This window comes from Molossus molossus, unplaced genomic scaffold (assembly GCF_014108415.1).
Source record: "Molossus molossus isolate mMolMol1 unplaced genomic scaffold, mMolMol1.p scaffold_m16_p_10, whole genome shotgun sequence".
NCBI classification, from domain to species: domain Eukaryota; kingdom Metazoa; phylum Chordata; class Mammalia; order Chiroptera; family Molossidae; genus Molossus; species Molossus molossus.
The window spans coordinates 18,237,764-18,261,582 of record NW_023425345.1 but is presented as its reverse complement, the minus strand read 5'-3'; the positions used below and the strand labels follow the sequence as shown (position 1 = coordinate 18,261,582).

Below are 23,819 nucleotides of genomic sequence, written 5' to 3'. Positions count from 1 at the left end.
AGGTAGCAGAGGTTTTATTGAGATATATTTTATTAACATTAACATTTTATAACTCTGTACCTTAATTCAGGTTATTACATGAAAAATAATCCTTTTCAACAGTCCTTTGTATCACTGAACATAGCATATATGTTACTGATGCATGCAAAGCAGGCAAGGAGGTGTCGGAATACTAGCACATGGGTCTTCTTGTCACCTAGAAAGGCAGCATTGTGTAAGGGGTCTGGAGCAGACTCTGGAGCCAACTGCTGTGGGTTTAAATGCTGGTTGAAATTAAATAGGTTACAGTTATAAAGTTCATAGATCACAGGCTGGCACATGCAAATGTTAGTTCTTACAGTGATTAATAATTATATACTTGTAAACCTATTTATCCAACCATCTCTATCAATCTCCCAAATTTAATTGTTTCATGCAATATTATTATCACTTTTGCAGCATTTGGATACTCTAAAATACCTCTCCCCAAATTGCAACACATTTATTTTCAGTATTTCATGTAGTCTCTTTGTTTTCTCTCTTTGTATCTTCCTGTTAGTCTGTATTACCCAATATTCCTGTGATGAACGTTGGGCATATTATGCATATATACTGTCTTACTTTCTCAGTGCATTTCAAATAACGACATTTGTTTTTTTTAGAAAGTGATATGACAGATTATGTTAGCCTCATCAATGAAATGTGTGTGGAGGCAAAAAGTGCAGGAGACAGGGAGCTACAGGCTGAATTCTTGATGCAAGCTGTAATCATTGGCCTACAAGAAAAGCATTTAAAGGCAGACATCATAACAAACCTTCAGGTAAGAGGGAACCTTCATTCACATTGATATTTACCAAAGGATTCAGTTTAGAACAAAAGGAGAGAATTTTAGATTCCATCTGGTACCGAATGTGTAACAGTCAATGTGGACAGCTTTTGTTTCAGTGAATTGCAAACAGTACATCAAAAGGAATACTTTTGTTTTAATAGGCCATAGTACATTTGCTTGAAGGGAACGAGTTTATTTCTCCTCGGTCTCATTTAACCCTGGTGAGAAGCTTGCTTCTGCTGGATGACTTAACAAAGGCAGCGAAATTCAAGGAAACTCCCTCTTCAAAAACAGAAAAATTAAGTTTGTTGATTCAGTCTCACAACATTCTTATTGAACAGGTGAGAGTGCTTTTGTGTCTGAAGATTTAGAAACGTATATTCTGTTTTCTGTGGGTTGTTTTCCTTATTCCAACCAACTTTAGTGAATTGCTCATTACAGTGTTTCTTTTACAGATGCTAACTTTTGGAGAAACAATTGAATCTCTTTCATCAAACACTGACTATGCAAGTCCATTACAGCCTTTGAAAAATGTCTACCTTCCTCATGTCATGTTATTGGCCAAAACAAAAATGAGAATTGGTAAGAACACTTAAACATATATTATACTCAAGTTGTTGATAAAAATTTTTTAGTTATTTTCAGGCATACTATTATATGGGTACATTTATATGGGGCACTATTTATGAATACCCAGGCTCAATTTATTTTATTTTTAAATGTTTTTTCTTTATTGATTTTAGAGGGAGAGAATGGGAGAGAGAGAGAGAGAAACATCGATGAGAGAGAATATCAATTGGCCACCGCCTGCATGCCATCCACTGGGGATTTGGCCCACAACCTGGGCATATGCCCTGACCAGGAATCAAACCAGAGACCTCTTGGTATATGGGTCAGTGCTCAACCACTGAGCCACATTGGCCAGGCCCAGACTCAATTTATGTAACAAATAGTTTTTGATCATTTAATGCATGCCAGACCCTGTGTGAGGACCTGGGAAGTTATTTTATACTAAAACAGATGTAATTCCTGATCTTAGTGTGGGAGACAGAAATGAACAAGTAAACAAACCATGTAGGAGTGCATATTATATCGCATATCATATTATAAATATTGTATAACATAAATATTTTAACATATGCAGAATTTAATAAAATAAGTATTGTATTAAATAAAATGTATTTGATACAATCAACAGGGATTTAGAAAGTTAATATATGATAATGAATTAAGTATATGTATGTAATTATGAATTGTTAATATTATGAAAAATGTGGATAAGATCTGTTGATAAAGAATAAGGGAGAGACGACTGCCTGTTTACATAGAGTACATGGGGAAGGCCTCTCCACGGACGTGGTGTGTAACCCCAGGCCTTAGATGTGAGTCACTAAGTACGCATTGTAGAGGCAGCAGGAGCAGTGAGTGTGGGCTCTCAGGTCAGGACAAGCTTGACATGTTCTGGAACTGCGAGGAGACAAGAACAGCCAGAGCAGAGTGGGCGCAGGACAGCTTAATGGGAACAGCTGAGCTGGGATGGTTTAAGTTTTAAAATATTACCCTGGCTGCTGGGCAAAGAATAATTCAGAGGGTAGACTGGAGCCAACCAAGAGCGCACCTGATTAGAGCAGCTGGACCAGGAAGCAGAAAGCTTACAGCTCTTCAGAAACCTAGGAAGATTGCTTCTAGCTTTCTCCAGACCCAAGGGTGCCTGCCTTTAGCTCCCAGGCTCTTGACCAGCTCAGAGGACAGAGACTCTTTTACCAACTTTCTATTCTGACCTGTATTTCACCAGGCCTTTTTGTTTTCTGTAATTTTGATGCCTTGACATCTGGCACCTTAATGTCTAGGTAGAAATTTCCTCTCCCAGAATTAGCCAACTCCTAAAGAGTAGCAAACCACTCTCCACTGAACATGCCTTTGATATGCAAACTAATCATTCCAGAACCTACAACCCAAACCTTTATCAGCTCCTTTCTCATTCTTTACAGTACTCTGGGCCACTACTCTCCTACCCTAATCACCCAGGCACAGCTTTCAGACTACTACCAGAGCCCAGTAAAGATTTAAACTAGCCAACCCTAACCCTGCTGAGTCTGCTTACCCTACCCTACCCAGTCCTTCCCATGAGAACCATCACAAAGGCTCTTGTCCAGTTTCCCCTTGCTCCTTGCACCTCCTGACCAACCCTGGCGCTTCCCTTGTGGCCCTGCCTGGCGTGCTGTGCCTCTTCTTTTGGGAACTGCAATAAACTATTTTTTCAATGACAATCATTTCCTAACCTGTTTACCTCATCATACCTGAATAAGAGTAAACTCTACATTTTAAAACGTTACCCCTGCCTCCTAGGACCTATTTGCCTCCTGTGCATGCTGGTGCTCAGCTCAGAAGTTGATGGGTGGACTAGAATGGGGAAGGGGGCAACAGAGGTATGCTCAAGTCATCACCTGTCCGGAACCTTTTCCCTTATTCCCCTTCTGTTCCTCCCTCTCATGACCATTACTGATCATTATTATTATATGATTGATGATCATCACCATCATCATCAGATATGAATTTTATCACTTTAGATAAATTGCTTCACTTTTATATTGTTGAGTTTCCTTATCTATAAATTTAGGCTGGCCTAACTGACTTCTAGTATTCCTTCCAGCAGTCTGATCCCATGAGAGCCATTTTGCTATATTTTTAGTGCACAATTTGTTATATTATCAGTATATTTGATATCTACAAGAGCTTAAAGTACAGATTGTGCTAACCGGTGCAGATTTTGTTCCGCCAAGTGTATTCGCTGCTCTCTTGCCTGAGAAGCCTCAAAGATGGGCCACTACTCAGTAGCAATGCTGGTTCTGTTCCTTAGACTCACTTGAAGCGGAGCAGCTTGCTTTCTGCTGTATTATATTAAACACAGACTTTAAAAACAAAACCAAAAGCAGCTTTTCTGTCAAAACAATGTCAGTTTCACAACCCCCCTCCACAGAGTTGATGTTTATTGGAAAAAGGAACACTTCAATATTATGAAGCATAATATCATCTGACTTAATGCTTTCTCAACAGTTTTCTTGTGTAGTGATAGCACAGATTGCATCGCAAGAATAGAGACACTTAAAAATTGTTTTCCTGTGAAAGCCTCCCACAGAAAAAGGCATTTTGAAATTATTTTTATAAAACAAAAAATAAGCATCATGGTTATTTATTTTCCATTAAAGACTGCACCTTGAGCTTTCTTTTTAGATACAAAAAAAATCAATTACTGATTTTTTCAATAGGAGGGAGAAAGTTGCAAGAATGATGCTGGGGAGCGGGACTGTGCGGGGAGCCAGGCCAGTCACCACCTGCCCTCAGAGCGCCTATTATCCAGTCACAGAGAAAGAAAGAGAACAGTCAGTCATTTCTATACAGTGTCTTCCTGATTTTAACAAAAATCTAGGAGACAATTTACTGTTATTATATATTAGTCCTATTTTATGTAGTACTATATTATATGTGGTAGATATAGCATATATAGTACATCTATTTAAGCGCCTTGATGACATGAAAATACTTGCTATTTTTTCTCATATGAATGATCAGTGTTATGGTATAATTTTTTTTTTTTTATCCTCACCTGAGGATATTTTTCCACTTTTTGTACAGATAGAGTGGGAGGGAGAGAGAGGAAGGGAGAGAGAGAGAGAAACATCGACGTGAAAGGGACACATCGAGTGGCTGCCACCCACATGACCAACCAGGGCCAGGGACAAACTGCAGCCAAGGTACGTGCCCTTAGTGGGAACCGAACCCGGGTCTCTCCAGACGGCAGGCCGACGCTCTAACCGCTGAGCCAAACCGGCCAGGGCTGTTATGGTATAATTTGAAACAATAGTGAAACCTATAAAAATGGGAGATGTGTGGAAATATGAGGTTGTTTTGGACAAATACTATTTACATATCCTTCTTGCCCGCAATCTCTCATCACACTTGGTAATTGTTGGGGTTGAGTATAGATAGATGACTCTAGCCCTGGCTGGTTTGGCTCAACAGTTGGAGCGTCAGCCTGCATGCAGTCCAGAGAGTCCCGGGTTCGGTTCCCAAAGGGCATGTACCTCAGTTGCAGTTTGCCCTCGGCCCCAGTTGGGGTCGTATGGGTGGCAGCTAGTCAATGTGTCTTCCTCACATGCATGTTTCTTTCTTTCTCCCTCTCTCCCTCCCGCTCTGTCTGAAGATGAATGCAAGAAAGTGTCCTTGGGTGAGGATCAAAAAAAAAAAAAGAATATAGATGACTCTAGAGAAAGAATTCTGGTCTAATTTTCACAAGCAAGTGTTTCAGTTTCCTCTCCCATAAAATGTGGATAAGGAAAGTATGTACCAATCTCCCTGGCGTGTTGTGGGGTGACGCGAGTGGAAGGCGTAACCAGTTGAGAAGGGCATCTAGTGTGTTCTAAGAGCACTGTAGGTGTTAGCTGTTCTTGTGATTCCAGGCCTGGCCACCCGGGAGCCCTGGGAGCAAGCCCTTGGTGTTTGCATCTCCACACTCTCAGCAGTTTACTGTCATCCTGTATTGTCTAAAGTAAGGGCTTGATAACTTCTCCCTGGATGAGAGAGAGGGAGAGAGGCATGGTTTTCCATTATCCTGCGGTTCATTTAGCACATTCCTAAGCTAAAAACATACAAAAAGTCCTAGGTTTCTTGAAAGCCCTTTGTAGGGCATAGCATCCTGGAACTGAAAATTGTTAGAACCGGAAGGGAGCTCTGATTTTTTAGTTCTGATCCCTCATCTTTCAGAGGAAGTCACCCAAGGCCCAGAGACACATAGGGACTTGTTCAAAGCCTCAGTGACAGGGTTGCACCAATGATTGGCCTGAACCAGCAATTTAGCTTGAACCCAGCAACTGTTTCATTCTGCAATCCTACATCGTCTTTCTGTTTGTGTCCCTCTGTTGTGTGTGATAAGCTGTCCTATCAATGTAGTATTTCTTCCAGTTACCTTCTGCTCTTTATCCCAACAATTTTCCCCTTTAAAATTACCAAAGACAAGCCCAGCCGGTGTGGTGCAGTGGATTGAGCATCATCCCTTGAATGATTCCCAGAGTCAGGGCACATGCCTGGGTTGTGGGCTCTATCCCCAGTAGCGGGGTATGCAGGAGACAGCCAGTCGATGTTTCTATCTCTCTCTCCCTTCCTCTCTCTCTCTCTAAAGATAAATAAATAAATAAATAAATAAATAAATAAATAAATAAATAAATATTTTTAAAAAATTACCAAAGACAAAGCGATCATCAGCTGTTGGCCTCTGTAGCCACATTCTCTGAGAAAGCGTCCTGACCCTTCACAGAGCTGGGCCAGTGTTACTGAACTAAGGGGTCCATCTGCCTGAGTGCATCAAAGCCCAGTCAAACACAAACAGGAGTTTGCAGTCAAGAAAGTGGAGGTTTATTAGTTGAGGAAGTTGTGCCAAACCCAGAGTCACAGGTAAGCTAGTGGTCAAAGACCTGGCTCCCCAATAGCTTCTAGGGGATGGATTATATAGAGGACTAAGGAAGTTAGGGTCCTGGTCAGGATCATGGTCTCTACTGATTGGTTGGCGCTAGGGGAGGGGGGAGTGTATCAGTGCATCTGGTCCTGAGGTCAGACATGGTGTTGCTTTGTCTGGTTTTGCAGAGATGTGGTTGGTGGAGTCATTCTACTTTTCTGGGTCTAGAGCTGAAATACATCTGAGGCCTATCTAGATGTTATCCTTAATTTGATGAAACTCTGTCTCTGTGATGTATAGACCCCTGGCTTTGTTCCTAAGATTGTTCAGTGCTCGCCGAAGCCTCATTTCCCAAGGGCTTAATGATTAAGGGAGTGGACATGCAAGGGGAGAGGGCGGCAGGTGAGACAGGGTGCTGGATGAGGCCAGCAGGAATCAAAAAGAAGGAAAGGAGAAACGATCATATTAAAGAAATGAAGTTTCGGCACAGTTACACCAGTTCTCCTGCAACCTGCTACCACAGCACCCTTGCTTTCCCCGGCACGCAGTTGACCACACAGTATTTTGCTCACCTGTCTGGCCATTAGTGTCCCCCATTAAACACTAAGCTCCAAGGTGCCATAGTTTAGGGTGTGGGCCCTGAGCCAGACTGCCTAGGCTCAGCTCACAGCCCTGCTACCTACTAGTTGTGTGACCCTGGCAAGTTACTTAACCTCACTGTGCTGCTGCTTATTCTTCTGCATAATGGCATCCAGCTGGAGTTGGAGTTGGGGTTGGGAGGATTACATGAGACAATGCTTGTTAAGTACTCGGGATGATGCCTGGCATGTAAGAAGCACTTAATAAACCTTAGCTCTTAATCTTCTCTTTTCTCGTTTTTATCCAGTGCCTAAGCACTCAGAAAATAGTTTTCGAATAAATGTCTGTCTGTCTTTGGGGCCACACAGATTAAATCAAATGCCCCTTCCATACTGCAGTTCTTTATTATGTTCAGTGGTGATGGGACCACACAGAAGTATAGCCTGTGGCCCTTGTCCATAATGAGTTTACCATCTAGTTGGGATAACAAAATATGCAATGCAAGCAGCCACTACAGAGCCATGCAGAAGCAAAATTACTGCCTATTAATATATGCAAGTTTTATTGGAAACAACATAAAACTTTAAAACTTCCAGATGCTCCCCTACTACAGCCTCATCTTAGGGACGTGGATGTTGTTTTCCAGAGCATTATAACATTTTAGAACTGAAGGAGCGATTGTAGAGATTACCCTTCCTTTTAAAAATGAGAATAATTAAAATTTATCAAAAATAAAGTTTCAAAGGACTATTGTTGGAGATCATTGAAACATTTGGGTCTCTTTAAAACATTTCTTAGATGCTAAAAATGAAAGACCCCCAAGTTCTCAGTAGACACCTCTCTGTGAGAGAAGCCTGGTAACTCAGAGGCGTATTATGAACACTGTCTGGTTTATTGTTCCCTCCTTTCCACTGTCTTTCCTTAGGACATACCGTGGCCAAGCAAACATATTATACCAGTAAAAAGAAGGATTCCTCAAAGTGGTTACCTGCCCTTCAACTTTTTGAAATAGCATTGAAGCTCTGTACGACGTCGGCAACAGAGGAACATGAGGTGGAAGCTGAAATCCTTTTTCAGAAAGGTAAGATGTATTTGGGGTCAAAACTATGAGAAAGTTTATGGAGTTTTTTTTTTTTTTTTTTTCCTACTAACATTAGGCTTCTTGAAAATCTTGTCAGTGAGTGTAAAAAAAGACAGATTTTTACAAAGGACTTAGTGATGACAAACACATTGACTGGTACAAACTAAGTTTTAGATAAAGAGAACACTATTTGTTTTTAATTTATATCTAGAAAGAAACAAAAAGTACCCCTTAGTTTCTTTTATAATTACAATTGCTCTCCTTGGTTTCATGTTTGACTCAAAAATGTCAGCATCAGCCATTTAGCTATAAATAATGTTCCTTAAGTAATGCTTAGAAGATACTTTTTCCTGCATCATTTCATTATTTAGCTAAGCATTTTAGTTAATTTTTATGAAAGATAGATACCCATTTAAATTAAATTGCTAGAACATACTTATATTTATAACTTATATACAACACATATTCACATAATACATTCGTATGATTTTATTGTGGCCATTTCAGCCATGAAGAAAATGATGATGGTTATGAGTGCTATCCTTTGTGGAGCATCTACTAGATGCTGGGCTCTGTAGTGAGTGTTTTACATCTCATATTGCTGATTCTTGCAACAGCTCTACAAGGTAGGCAAGGCCATTCCTGGTTGACAGATGAGGAAAGTGATGAGCAGTCTGGTTAAGTAACTTTTTATAAACCAGCAGCTCCTAAATTGTAGTGCACAGATGTAAACTTTACACTGGGTGGCTTTGTGCCCTGTCCACCTGCTGCATGAGAACCGTGGATCCTTTTAATAGCAATTATATAATTTCCCTTTTTGTTACAAAAGTGTCGCTCCAGCACCTACATTAGAAGGCTGTAGCTCACCATGAAGGCTGGCGGCTGCGTGAGAACTAGCTCATTTCCGTCATCCACGGTGGTTTTTAAGGGTTTGCTGACTTTTTGGTTTTAGAGATGTTTTCTTTGATATCTGTGATAGCAGACAGTGGAAAGAGGAAAATGGGCATAGAAAAAGAGAAGGAATGCCCCAGGAGGAAGAGGAAGAACACAGTAAACAGGGAGAAAATGATGGTAGAAACACTCGTGACTGGTTAGCCAGTGGAGGCTTGGACGCAGTGTTGCCAATTGAAGGCAGAGGAGTCTTGAGACTCGTAGGGAAGGAAACAAAAGATCTTTCCCTGTTGGCTCCCCTTCCAGCAAGAAACAACAGATGGATGAGAAGGACAGCACATCCAGTTTTCTGAATTTCCAGCATGAAATATTTGTTCTGAAATTCTAAATGATAGGAAAGGGAAAACCCATCTTTGTCTATCTTTTTCTTCTTTCAGGCAAAATAGAATGTCAGATATTGATGGAAGAGAAAGCTCCAAATCCTCAACTTGAGAGTTTATGTGAAGCTATACAACTAAGTTTGAGCCACGATCAAAACTCAGGGTAAAGAAGCTATCTTCCCACTAGGACACTGCATATGGTACTACCCACTGGTGGCCACTGTCCAGCAGGTTTACTGACTTCCTTTTCAAGCTTGCTGCTCTTGGCTCTGACCCAAGGCGGTTAAAGTGCTGGTTGATGATGGTGACTATTGTGGTAGCATACTGGACTGTGAATCCCTTCTAGTCTGCACTCAGATCAATCTCCTGTCAGTCCTAGGATTACAGTCCTCCCAAGATGTGAAATTGTATCTAGAAGGGAATTATGTCGATATTCACTCTGGTCAGCAGCACTAGGGCTGGCCAACTTAATTCTGTGTAAAAATCACTTCAAGATTGAGGGCAAGCCACCATTATTTCAATGGCACTGATCTAAATGGCCCCAACTGACAGGTTTGATAATGAGCACACAGAGCTAACCGATACCAAATCACCGCTTTCTGCATAACTCTGTGTCTCTTTTGATATTAAGTGGTATAGAAGGGTCGAAACAGGCTTGTTAATTTGTTTTTTAAAATTGATTTGAGAGAGAGAGAGAGAGAAAGAGAGAGATCTGTTGTTCCACTTATTTATGCATTCATTGACTGAATCTTGAATGTGCCCTGGCCGGGGATCAAATCTGCAACCGTGGTGTATCAGGGTGATGCTCCTATCAGCTGAACTACCCAGCCAGGGCAAGGCTTGGTTTTTAAGGCAGGTTCCTCCAGACCCAACCTTCACCTCTTTACTGCCTTGTTTGCCGGAATATTCCAGACTGGCCTTGATGTTGTGGAGTGTTGCCAGTACAGGACAGGCAGAACGCTCAGCTCTCTTCAAGAGCTTCTGATTTCAGGAGGGAGGCAGACGCGCGTGTCTGCGGAGCGTGCTGTGGGAAGAGGGTGTGAGCTTGGGACAGACGCTGGTTTTGTCCACTTTTACCTTTATTAGCCCAGAAATTACTGGCAAGTAATGAAAAATAATTATGAGTGATGATGCTACTTAATAAGTAAAATCCTGTATCATTTTAGGTTGATAAGAGACTCCTACCTAGAAATTGCCCTGTTATATTTACATATTAGAAAGACAAAGAACAAACCTTCAGCACCATCAACACCTAAGGTAATAAACTTTTATTAGAAATTTTAAGTTAATTACCTTTTGAGCTTGCTATTTTGTTAATACTGTGCTATTGAAATAATGAGACTGATTTTCCTGCATGACTTAGAGAAATTAATTTATTACTTTGTCGTCATACCCGTGTTTATGTATCTCTTTTGATCTTTTATGTAAAGCTTTGGGAATAGGTTTCATTTAGACATTTTTGTCTGTTAAAATGTTATCCATGAAATATGGGTACACGTAAATACTTGAAGTCATTAGTATCTATCATTAAATTGCAGGAAACAAAATAATATTGAAGCAGATGGACAAGTAAAATCTTTATTATTGATGTGGCCTACAAATAGATCACCTGTGATAGAGTCATTAATTCATTCATCACGTATCTGTTGAGCACCTACTATGACCCAGGCAGTGTTCTGGAACGTGATTAAGCAGTGTCCAAGCCAAACTCTGTCTTTGTTCTTATGGACCCTCCAAGAGATCTTTTCAGAAAATTCTGGTGTCAAATCTCTAATTTTTGAGAAAGCATAAACATGATTTTAAACCATTAGGTAAATAAGCTTTCAGTCAATTGAATTATTCATAGAGTAGCTGCCTTTGGTGGATAGCAACTATTTTTTCTATCAAAAAATGTGTGATTACATAGAGGAAGTTACTTTTTGTGGTGTAATAAACGTGTTTATTTCCAGTCAGAGAAAACAAATATTTTTGTTTCCATAGCAAGTAGCAAATCCAATTAATAGGACAGTAGGATAATAATATATCACCTTTTTACCTTTACTAGAAAGGTGTTTATAATAAAGAGCTTGAACAAGTTAGGATTTGAGTGAAAAGAATAATATAATTCCATATGATGTGGTCATTATTTTCTGTATATCTTGACATAGTATAAATATTTTAGCAATTGGTATAATTACCAGAAACACAGAAAGCAGTCAAAATAAACAAAAAATTTTATCCAAGCACATTCAGATCATTGAAATATAACATTTGAAATTTGTCTAAATACAGATAATGCTTTATAAAAGGAAGCATTACAGTTTCACTTTTATGGAACCCATATAGCAGAGTGACCATAGCACTGGCTTTGATTTGAATCTGAGCTTCACGGCATGCTAGCAGTGTAACTGGAGCCTTTGTGAGCTTAGTTTTCTCATCTGGTGAAATGGTGCTGCGATACCTCTTAGACTGGCTAGAAGAATTAATGTGATGGGCTTGGCACATAATAGATACTCAAGGGAACTGTTTTCCATCACTATGTAATTTCAGTTAAATGTCTACATTCAAAAGTATTTTATACATAGTAAATCTTCAATAATTATTTGTTAGCTGGGTTGAGTTGATTTTCTTGAACATTCATTTATTTATTCATCCATTAACCAAACACTAATTGAGTGCTTAATGTATGCCATGCATGTTATTCTCTTTCCCTAAGGAGCAGAGTCTAGCAAGGAAGAGAAATAATTATATCACAATGTAATGAGGATTATAATCAAGATATGTCAAGTTAGGGAAGTGGAGCAAAGTAGGGATGAATTTATCCTGGCTGTCTGGCTTGGTTAGAGCCTTGTCCTGTATATTGAAAGATTGTGGGTTTGATCCCCAGTCAACCAATCAAAATTCTTTCTCACATTGATGTTTCTTTTTATGTTGTTTATGGTGTTTTTTTTTTTTTTAGAGGCAAACAAGTTTTTAATGTAACGAAGTTCAGTTTATCATTTTTTATTTTCTAGAATGTTCTTTTGTGGCATGTCTAGGGACTCTTTGCCATATCCAGTTGTTAAAGATTTTTGCCTGTGTTTTCTTGCACAATTTTTTTTCAATATGTTTTTATCGATTTTTTTTTTTCTTTTAGAGAGAGGGAGGGAGAGAGAGAAACATTGATGTGAGAGAGATACATTGATCGGCTGCCTCCTGCATGTTCCCTACTGGGGATCAAGCCTGCAACTCAGGCATATGCCCTGACCAGGAATCAAACTGGGACCTCTCAGTCTGTGGGATGATGCTCAGTCCACTGAACCACAATGGCTGGGCTCTTGTAGAATTTTTATAGTTTTAACTTTTAAGTTTGCCCATAATCTATTTTGAATAAATAAATATTTTGTGTAAAATATAAGGTAAGTATTTACATTCATCTTTTGCACATAGATCCAGTAGTTGTCCCAGCATCGTTTGTTGAAAAGACTATCCTTTCTTCTTCGAATTGCCTTGGCACCTTTGTCAAAATTAATTGATCATAAATGTAGACTTCCAGCACTATTCCACTGATCTATATGTCTACCTTTCCACGTGTGTACACTCTCTTGGTTACTGTAGCTTTTAGTACATTTTGAAATTGGAAAGTAGATATCCTCCAACTATGTTCTTCCTTTTTAAAACTGTTTTGGCTATTTTGAGTCTTTCGCATTTTCATCTACATTTTTGGCTCTTCTAAATTTCTGTAGAAAACTAAATATTTTGGTAGGGATTGTGTTGAATCTACAATCAGTTAGGGTATAATAGCCTCTTAACAAAATTGACTCTTCCAATTTATAATATGAACTGTGTCTTCATTCATTTATATGTTAGCTTATTTCTCTCACCAATGTGTTTTACTTTTTAGTATACAAATTTTGTACATTTTTGCTATATTTATTTTTATTGTGAATGAAATTTTTCTAAATCTCATTTTTAGATTGTTTCTGTATCCTGTGACTTTGCCAAACACATTTGTTGTGTGTGTGTGTGTGTGTGTGTGTGTGTGTGTGTATGTGTATCTTAAGGATTTTTACATATAGGATCATGTCTTCTGCAAACAAAGACAATTTTGCTTCTTTACTTCCAATCTAGATGTATTTTTTTTTTCTGTTGTTTGCATGGACTAGAATATCCTATGCAATGTTGAGCACCTCCCCCATCAAAAAGTACCCACTATATTATTTCCCTATTCGAATTTTCCCATTCTGAGCTCAAGCCTGACCTCCTCAATAAAGTTTTCCTCTCAATTCAAAATGAGTTTTTTCTTTTTTAAATGTCTGTATCACTAATTGTTCTTATATTATAGACATTTAATGTTATTCTGTATTCTTCTTCTAATGCCTATTAGCCTTGTTTCCAGAATGGGAGTAGGTATAATTTTCAAGCCTATATAGCTAGTACTCTGACAACGCAACCCAGAGCCGAAGTAGTTTCATTACAGCTAATGACTAAGGTCTTCATATCTTGGGGCAGGGCTGTATTGCTTAGATTCCCCCCAGGCAGATCTCGGCCGGTGTCACCTACCTTCAAGCTTAGCACTTGACCCAGGCCAGGCCACGTTTGCACATTGCCTTTCTTTGTCTCTTCTTTTCCTTGGGATTCTTATAGCCAACAAAAAGAAAAATATTGTTGTTATTGTTTATTTTATTCTGCAGTTTTGTTGATGATTAAGGAATTGGCCAGAATATGAGCATCAAAGAATTAGAACCAAACAGTCTAACTGAATAGTTTTGTCCTGATTACTCAAACCTTAATGCTTACTTAGGTTATCTTTTAAAACTGTAAAACAGATTTAATGTTGCTGGTGGAATTATTTTCTTTCTGTTTATTTCTGTAACCTTGATTTTCTTATGTTTAACTACTGAACAGACACATGCACACACTCAGTTTAAAACATATCTTCACTCATTGTTACTTTTTATTCTGTAGAATTTTATAATACCATCCCTTTAATAATTTCCTATTTAGAAAGATGATAGCAAATACTATCAAAAATCTTTAAGTAATATTCTTATTTCTGGCATCATTATAAGCAATAGATTGAGTTGATGAATTTTCTGTTAAAATGGTAAATATCACTTTAAGTAAAGTAAATATTTTATTTAAAATGCCATTTGTAGCCCTGGCCAGTTTGGCTCAGTGGTTAAAGCGTCAGCCCGTGGACCAGAGAGTCCCGGGTTCAGTTCCCACTAAGGGCACGTACCTCGTTTGCAGTTTGTCCCTGGCCCCAGTTGAGGTTTTGTGGGTGGCGACCAGTCGATATGTCTCTCTCACATCAATGTCTCTTCTCTCTCTCTCTTCCCTCCTCTCTATCTGAAGATGAATGCAAAAATGTCCTCAGGTGAGGATAAAAAAAAGTAATAATAACAATAAAGAAAATGCCATTTGTGTTCATTTTGTTATTATTCAGATGATACAGTTCATTGTAGGAAATTAGAAAAAAAAAAAAAGGTAAGAAATAATCACCCTTAAAACCTGGGGTAACACTTAATTTTCTCTGCTTATATACACTGGAAATATATGTGTGTACATATCTTTTAAAAAATGGGGTCATATGTTGCATCCTGTGTGTAACCTACACTTTTCTATCCCAAGATATTTTAAATATCTTTTCATGTGAATAGATACATATACCTTGTTATTCTTTTGCTGTTGTTGTTAATCCTTACCAGAGGATATTTTTTCCATTAATTTTTTGGAGAGTGAAGGGAGGGAGAGAGGGGTGGGGGGAGATAGAGATAGAGGTAGAGAGAGAGAGAGAGGGAGGGAGGGAGGGAGGGAGAGAGAGAGAGAGAGAGGTGAGAGACTCATCAATTGGATGTCTTCTGCACTTGCCCTGACTGGGGCTGGGGATCAAACCTACAACCCAGGTACATGCCCTTGACTGCGAATCATACTCACAACCCTTCAGTCCTCAGGCCAATGCTCTAACCATCTAGCTACACTAGCCAGGGCTACATTGTTATTCTTAATAGCTACATAGTGTTCTGCTAAATTGTCATCTTCAGAAGATGAGAAAATTTATCATGAAACTTTATGATATCTTTATATATTTTTATCATAAAACATTTGCCACATTTTTTAGACTCCAACCAGAAGGCATAGTTCTATTAAAGAATCAACACCAAGTGGATTTGAAATGTGCAGTTCACTGGCCTGGATTGCGATTAGAGCTGCTGCACAGGTTGGTGTGATCTCTCTTTTATCTTCTTTTTTATTGTAATATCTTTATTCTTCACCTACCAGCTGTTAAGGCAACACAATGTATTTATTTGTATAAGAGAAAGAAAATTTTCACATTCTTTGGGATTGTGCCAATGCTGTTTCTTTGGGAAGATTAAAAATACTTTTTATATGTGTAGTGCTTTGAATCTCTGTTAGCCAGACCTGGCTTTGTTTGTTTTAACTTTTCTCTAAGGGAAATATTGGCAGAGACACACGTGCACATGTCTGACATTTTGGCAAATATCTGTCATAGCTAGGTGAAGCAGCCTATTTAAAGTGACTTATACATTAATTAAATTGTCAACAGTGATCATTTCCTTGACTATGATATATTATACATGTTGAGGATAACATTATTTTTGAGGTTGTCTTTATTTTTCCTTCCAATGTATATTGAATGTTATTTTATGAATTTTCTATTTCACATTACTTACTTAATGAGTAATCTATGAATCAGAAAGTTTACACTTATGAATTCTAATTATGCATTAATTTAAGGTCAGTAAAGCTGTGCTGGCAATTAACCTGCTTATCGGCAAGAAGAATGCTAGAACTGATCAAGTTAGTCAAACGGCATTGCCTAACATCCCGGAATTTGCCACTGTGGACCTTCTGTCTTCATACACAGATTATTTGCTTGGTAAGTTTGAGTGTCTAGGCATTTTGTAAAAAGATGACATATGCTATATGTGATCAAGTTTCAAAGGTTTAATTGTAGTGACTTGTTGAGTTTGAGCTTAGAGAGGATAATTGTTTGGGGAGTCTCTGGGAGAGCATAGGGGTCTTAGGACCTAGCTGCCAAAACAAAGGATTTCAACATTAGAGTGGGAGGAGTCACAGACCTGCAGACCACAGCATAAAGGAAGCTATGGAGTAGGATGCTTCTGCTCTAGATGCAACCTACAGAAACATGCAGCCTCTGCCAGAATTTACACCAGCTCAAGAGATGCCTTGAATCCTGACTCCTGCATCCTTAGCACCGTTCCAACTTCAAGTGCTGCACCAATGCACTGAATTTGTGATACCAAAATCCCGTCCAGGGCCCTAGCTGCAAGGAAATCTGGGAAACATAATTTTTATCTTTGTAACTTCTTTAATATAGGAAAGCACATTTGGAGATTAGGATGGATGTTGATTGAACCAATCTAGTACATACAATTGATACATTTTCTCCTTAAAAATACCAGTAATAGTATAACTGTACACACAACTATGCTTCTTGCTCCTTTTTTCTTTAACTTCATGTAAATATATCTTTTGGCAGTTGCTTCACATCAATATATAACCCCTTTTGTATTGTTGCATAATATTCCTTTATAGAGATGCACCACAATTATCTTCCTTTGATAGATGTTTAGGTTGACTTTACTCTTTCAATTTAACTCTGTAGTAGATGATCATATGTACACATAATTTTGTACATCGGCTAGTATATTTATTGGATCAGTTCCCATAAGGGAAATTTCTGGATCAAAGGGTAGATTCATTTATAATTTTGATAAATATTGCCAAATGCCTTTCATAAAGGATATGCCAGTTTGTACTGTCAACAATTAATAAAAGGTCTATTTTTCCTATACCCTTGCTGACACAGGTATATTTTTAAAACTTTGTCAATATGGCAAGGGAGAAATGATTTTATTTTAATTTGTACATCTCTCCCTAAGACTAAGGGTGAGCTTCTTTTGTGTGAAATTTCTGCTCATAATCTTTGCTTATTTTTTTTTTCTCTCTCTCTTTCTTTTTTTTCCTTTAAATATTTGTGTAAGCCTTTTATTATGGAAATTAACCCTTTAATTATGATATGGTTTGCAATATATTTTTCTAATTTATCAGTTGTTATTCAGCCTTTTTAAAAAAATGGTAGTTCAGTCCCTTGGAGAAACTTTTTATTTCTATACAGTATAGATTACTAATCTTTTCTTTGATAACTGCTGAATTTGTGTCATTGGAAAGGCATTCAGAAATTTTAAGAAAAATACAGTATTCTTTATGGATAAAATATGAGGCAAATTAGAGTATTACATGATTTTTAGAAATTGGAATAAGTGAAAGCTATCAATTCGATCTTTGTGCTAAGAACCCTATCCTTTGTGGGTTACAGGTTGTGATATTTACCTTTAGTAAAGAAATGTAGTCACATTGCAGTGAACAGCACTCTACAAGCATAATTTCAGCATTATTTATTGGTTTTCAATAAATAACAAATAGGGTCTACTATGAGTGCGGGACAGAAAGTAAATGTTCCTGACTCTGAAAAAGGAAACCTAGCAAGTGGAAGGAGATGAAGGGGTGCAGATACCATCAGATTATAAAGTAAGACATCAAAGGATATTGTCCATATTTGGTAGAACTAGAAAGAAAGGTTTTAAGACATGATTGATAGACATATAAAAATAATGGCGGAACTAAAAATGTTGATATAACTATAAAAACTCCAAAGTGAAGAGGAGTGGTTATGGGAGCTACTGCCTCACTGTCACAAAAGAAAGTCAGCAGATATATTTTCTAGAACTGATGATCCAGGGAAGTGCCAGAGGGAGTTATTTTAAGAGCCAGAACTAACCATTGAAAGAAATAAAGTAGATGGTTAGAAATGCTTGCCTCTGGGGACAGGGATTTTCAGTGTTGATTATGTAAGTTATAACCTTGATAAACAACAGGATCTTAAGATTCAGTATGTCAAAGCGGATTATTTCCAGAACACCAAATTGTAACTCAACATCAGAAAATGTATTAAAGTAAATCACTAAATTAACAGATGAAAAGAGAAAAACAATAATCAACTAAAAAAGTACAGCAAAATTGCCCTGTCAAGGTGGCAAAGTTGGTTGGAGCATCATTCCTACACCAGAGTTGTGCGGGTTTGATTACCAGTCAGGGCACATACCTAGGTCGTAGGTATGGGAGGCAGTGTTTCTCTCCTCTCTCTCTCAAATCAATAAACAGAGGATGTCAGTGGGGGAAAAAGGAGAAACATCTGTAACAAAAATTAATTAATTAATTTAAAAATTCAATAAACATATCCTCAGGATTAAAAAAAAAGTATAGAGAAATTCAGTAAAGTCACACATGATTTCAACACGAAGAATTAAATATTTTCTTAATTTGAAAAACTTAAAATAGGAAAAAAACTACTGGACTTACCATTCTCCATATTCAGACGCTGTTCCCTTTGAGAGCAGAGTAAGATTGCTGTCATCACTCTGTTGAAAATTATTCTGGAAATCTTACCCTGCATCACATTAAGCAAAAGAAATAAGAAATAAGGAGTACAAGTAATGGGAAAAAAGAAAAAAAACTGTCATTAGTACTAAATTATTCACATGGACAGTTCCCAAAAAACTATAGACAATAAGAACGTTTAGCAAGATTACTGAATGTAAAATTGTATTTCTGTACACTTCTAAGAGATAATACATTTTTTTTAAAAGCTATCCTTTATGATACTAAAAAATATATAAGGCATCCAGGGCTTAATGTAACAAAAATTATAAAACAAAAAAATGTGTTGAAAGAGACAAGAAAGCATACCATGTTTATAGTTAAAAATATTATTGCAAGATGCCAACTATTCTCAAGCAGTGTGCAAGAATTCCGATTTCTTCAGATTATTACCAATACTTATCATTTTCAGATTTTAGTGCCTGTCAGTTCTTGAGGGAAGTGAAATGGTATTTGATTTCAATTTCTATTTCTCTGATCTTCAGTGATGCTGAAAATGTTGGCTCTTTGGATTTCCTTTTCTCTGAGTTTCCTGTTGAAATTCCTTGTCCACTTATCTATTGGACTGTTTGATTTTTTTTTTTCTTATTGATTGGTGCAAAGTATTACATATATTAGAGAGAACCAATTTACATGTGTTTTGAATGTCTTTTCTAAGTCGGTTTTTTCTTTTAACTTTGTGTTTATTGTCATTTGTGGTACAAAACATTTTTTAATCAAATGTAGTCCCATGTGTCAGTCTTTCCTTTATGAGTTGGGTTTTTTTCATATCGTTAGTTTTCAAGAAAAGCATAATGTTTGTTTGTTTCTTTTTACTTTCAGATCATTACCAAGTTGTCTTCCAGACTAGCCATACGTTTTTATACCAAAGCAATGACACGGATGGGGACACAGATACTACAAAAAAGACTCCGACTAAAGTGGACATTACATGGATTCTTCTGCTGCGCTACTACATCCACCTGCAGAGGATTAATAACATGACCAAGCTGCTAGGTAGGTTTTTGATATGTTAAGAAAGAATAAATTTCTTTCTAATTTCTGTTTAGGTCATGCTTCATATTTAGAATTATAAAATACTTTTGATATCTTTCTAAGTGAATTCCCATCAGAAGAAGAAAATTTCAAAGGTTTTTAACCTGAGACACACAGACCTTTTATGACAATAGTATTCCAATGTAATTGATTTCCTTTGACACTCTACATGTTTTATTTCATGTATTTAGAAACATATTGACTGCCAAATTGACCCATGGCTTGAAACAGTTAAGAACCAGACTGATCATAATGTGACAAGCTTGTACAATGAATGAGATGAAATTTTGGCTTTAAGGAGAGTCGTTTAGTATCCAATATGTAAAAGAGAAGAAATGCATGACTTGAGATAGGATACAGAACTCCATGGAGTTGTTTTGTTTTTTGTTTCATCATTGAGATAGCTAAAGACTATCAAAAAAATGGTATGATCCGCTTCACATCAGTCCCTTTATGGTTTCATGACAATGTATATTATTGTTTTTAATCTGTGCCCATGAAATTGGTGATTCAGTGTTGCTCATCAGTATAGCAGTTGGAAAAGACAGTCTGGTCCTTGCCAGGGCCCAGTGCTAAGAAGCCAGCGGGGCTAGCAGGCTGAGGCACAGAGTGGCTGAGCACAGTTATCAGGAGCTTGCTGACTCCTGAGACAGACAAGCACTCAGAAAGGCGTCCCGCTACAAGGTGTGACAGGAGGGTACGGAAACAATGGAGGTTCAGCGGTGAAGGAAGGGGACTTTACCCCATGTCAACTCATCTGACCTCTGAATTCACCTGCTGGCACTTCCCAAGTCAAGTGCCCACGTATTACTTCTTTTCTGCTCTGAGCTCTCTCTGAAGTTACTGCCCAAAGAAAGGACCATCTGGAAATGTCAGGATTCCACACCCCCAGGAGTAGCCTTCAACTAATGAGGCAGAGAACTGGTGGATTAACACTCCAGCTTGCCAGCCCCTTGATGGAATAATTCTACATGTTTCTTTCTTTCTCAGAAGGCCCCCCTCAGGACTGTAGCCCATTCACTGACTCCCTCTCATTGGCTCCTTTCTTGCCTCTGTCACATTTTGTCTGTTCCTTCACTTCTGCTCCTTGGATCACTTTTCAAATAAGTTACCTGCATCTAAATTCTTGCTTTAAGATCTTTCTGTGGGGGAGAACCTCAAACGAGACAGCTGGACAGAATATTTTACATTATCAAGACTTGGAACCTGAATTAACATCCTCACATGCTTCTGCGATTTTCTTTCCTTTCTGTGGCAAGAAGCAATTCCATTAGTGTATAAGCTCTAAACACGGAGCAAGGCTGTTGGCATCTGAGGTGGGGATGTACAGAAGAGTGGTTATGAGTAAAAACCAATACTACTGTGAACCTTCTGCTATCTAATATAACTCTAAATTAAGGTATTCTTCTCCCTTCAGCATCTCCAAAGGCCGGTTCTGGAATTTCTTTGCCAGATAGTACACTTCTCACATCCCTTTTCAACTCTGGGTTGATTTTGCGCCAAAAAGAAATGCATAATTTCCTTAAGAAATTTTTACATCTGTATTCTTCCTCTTGTATTGATGAATTTCCAAGAGAACTAATTCAAGGACTGGAAAATCCACCTTTTTACGAAAAAGTCATATATGATTCATCAACCAAGGTAATGTTTTAAAACATCATAGATTGTTACAAAACTTCATTTATTTAATTATCCTGACTTTGGACTTTGCCATATAGCGCTTTAATTTTTGCTATTTAATTTTTGCCAGACCTGTCCATGTTTCTATTGTCAGCTCTCAGAGAAGTGACCTGAAAAAATGGTTTGTTCCAAATTGGCAACTGTTGCTCATCTTGTCCTACTAGAAAATAGTAACTTATGTCCTATTAGTAACTTTAAGTTTTAAGTAGATAATACATTTTTTTAAATCGCTGTTTTGAACAAGAGTGTGGGGTGATTATTAATAAATTATTATTTAAAAAATGACTGTTAATACATTGTGGTTTTTAAAAAGTAGTGGAAAGAACCCCCAAGACGTATTTACTAATCCAGTTACAGAAATGATTGTTAATTGGGGTTGTGGAGTTGCCTCCAGGCCCGTGTACTGGAATCCACATGGGAGAAGTTTCCAGATGACTTCCTAGACACGGGGTTTTGGCAGCGGCGTTGTCATTTCCTGCCCGGGTTCTAAATCATCTGAGAAATAAGAGTCAGACAGATTGGGATTAAAACATGATTACCTTTATGAATCATAAAGTTGACATTTTAGTATATGGTTTTATTTATTTGGAAAGTGGTCTTTCTACTAGTGAACAGCAAAGTAGACAGATCTACAAATCTAGCCATGTGTTTTTTGTTTTGTTCTGTTTTTGGTCATTACAGGCCTCCTTAAAATCTGTGGGGACAGAGACCCCTTTAAAATATGTCATATGAAGGAGCATAGACTATTCACTTGCTACAGAGTGCTCGCTCCGAAGATCTAAGAGCAGAAGTGTGCATATCTAATTATTTTTTTCCCTCCAAATTCACCACTCAAGTAACCCTCTCCCAGGGAGAAGAGTGAGGAGGTGGAAAAGGCTGGGAATGTAACGTTAGTATTGCTCCCCTCCCCCCCCAGGGGAGGAAACTGTAGCTAGTGGTATTAAATAATTTCCATCTAACACCAAATTCTGATTCGCCCCCCTGGGAACTGAGTCTGCCTTTGAGGACTACTCTGTGTCCCAGGTGCCTCAGGTGTTTTGGAGCAGGGAGCAGAGAATGGGAAGGTTCACAGCTATAGTTTTAATGGGTGTATTCATGAGAACATTTTATAAGAGTCTAGGGTGTGTGACTTCTCCAATGCTGCTCTGAAAGGGGCTCTCCTTGAGTACTTCAGCATTAAAGGCGGCCTATCGTTACCCAGTTCCTGAGGACTGTGCTCCAAATGCATAGCCATGAATACATTGTAAATACATGTGCCATTTCTAGTGGCAGCAATGTTATCAAAGAGTTGTTTCGCCCGGCCTGCTCGTTCTTTGATATAATTAGTGGAACGCTCTCCCAGGATAATCAGCGCTGGAGATCACGGTCGCCTGCCTGACAGGCACAAGCCCCCTAATCACGTGCTTGTTTCATTGGGTAGACAGCTAACAAGCATGAAGCCTTTTGGATTTTTTTAATAAACTCCAAGCTTGGATGATTTTTATAATGACATTTTTGAGCCTTTAATCACTCAGGAGGCTGTTTCAATCAGATTCCTTCCATGCTTTGCTACTTAAACCTGCTTCCCCCCACAAAGAAGTAGATGCCTTTCCAGAAGGATCATTGCTACATGTCGTGCTCATCAGTTTTGTGAGTCTGCATGTTGTCAGGTTTATTGAAGCTTTGTGATGGACAAACAAAGGTGCCGAACTAATTATGTTAGAAATTTTCCAGAAAAGGATATGATTAAAATTGTGCACAATGCTGAATTATCCATGTTTAGACTGTGCCTGTGGTGGTCTGTGGAAGGTCAAATATTTGACTAGTGCAAAGTGATTTGTTGTTTACAGAACTGTGGCGAACAAGCGTTTTCCTGGCAGGTCTATTGTTTCATTCCTTTCAAAGAATAAATCAAACATATCAAAGTACTCAGTGTGTAGTATAGCCCATCAATTAGCACATGCAATTAATCCCATTAGTGACTAGATATTGCTTTTTTTAAAGATAATGGAAAATTTCCTACATATTTTGATATTGACTTCTGTTGCAATTCACCATTACTAGACCATCGTGCTAAGGCTAATAAACACTGTACGTGTTAAAGAGAAAGCTGTTTGTTTATTTTCTCCACTTAGCTAGTTATTGAATATAAATTCTTCTTTAAAAAACATTTTTTTTTCTTCATTGATTTTTAAAGGGAGAGGGAGAAAAAGACAGAAACATCGATGAGTGAGCACATTAATCAGCTGCCTCCTGCATGCCCCCCACTGGGGATTAGGCCCACAACCTGGGCTTGTGCCCTGACCAGGAATTGAACCAGCAACCTCTTGGTGTATGGGTCGACATCCAACCACTGAGCCACACTAGCCGGGCTGAATATAAATTATTTGCTAAAATAGACACCAGACCCCTGAAAGGCATTCAGATATGAAAAAATATGAGAAATTATTTTTGTGAGTCAATTGTTTGCCTGATTTTTTTTTTTTT

At 38.1% G+C, this 23,819-nt stretch overlaps 1 protein-coding gene across 1 annotated transcript in view; it reads left to right on the top strand.

Moving 5' to 3' along the window:
- Positions 1-23,819, top strand: part of CFAP54 (cilia and flagella associated protein 54) — a 276,792-nt gene that overhangs the window by 197,793 nt on the left and 55,180 nt on the right. Inside the window, exons 54-63 of the mRNA XM_036250829.1 lie at positions 642-799; positions 970-1,149; positions 1,264-1,390; positions 7,765-7,920; positions 9,249-9,354; positions 10,358-10,448; positions 15,274-15,372; positions 15,912-16,053; positions 19,461-19,634; positions 21,091-21,314. Coding sequence (XP_036106722.1) covers positions 642-799; positions 970-1,149; positions 1,264-1,390; positions 7,765-7,920; positions 9,249-9,354; positions 10,358-10,448; positions 15,274-15,372; positions 15,912-16,053; positions 19,461-19,634; positions 21,091-21,314 — 1,457 coding nt within the window. The remainder of the gene's footprint in view (positions 1-641; positions 800-969; positions 1,150-1,263; positions 1,391-7,764; positions 7,921-9,248; positions 9,355-10,357; positions 10,449-15,273; positions 15,373-15,911; positions 16,054-19,460; positions 19,635-21,090; positions 21,315-23,819) is intronic.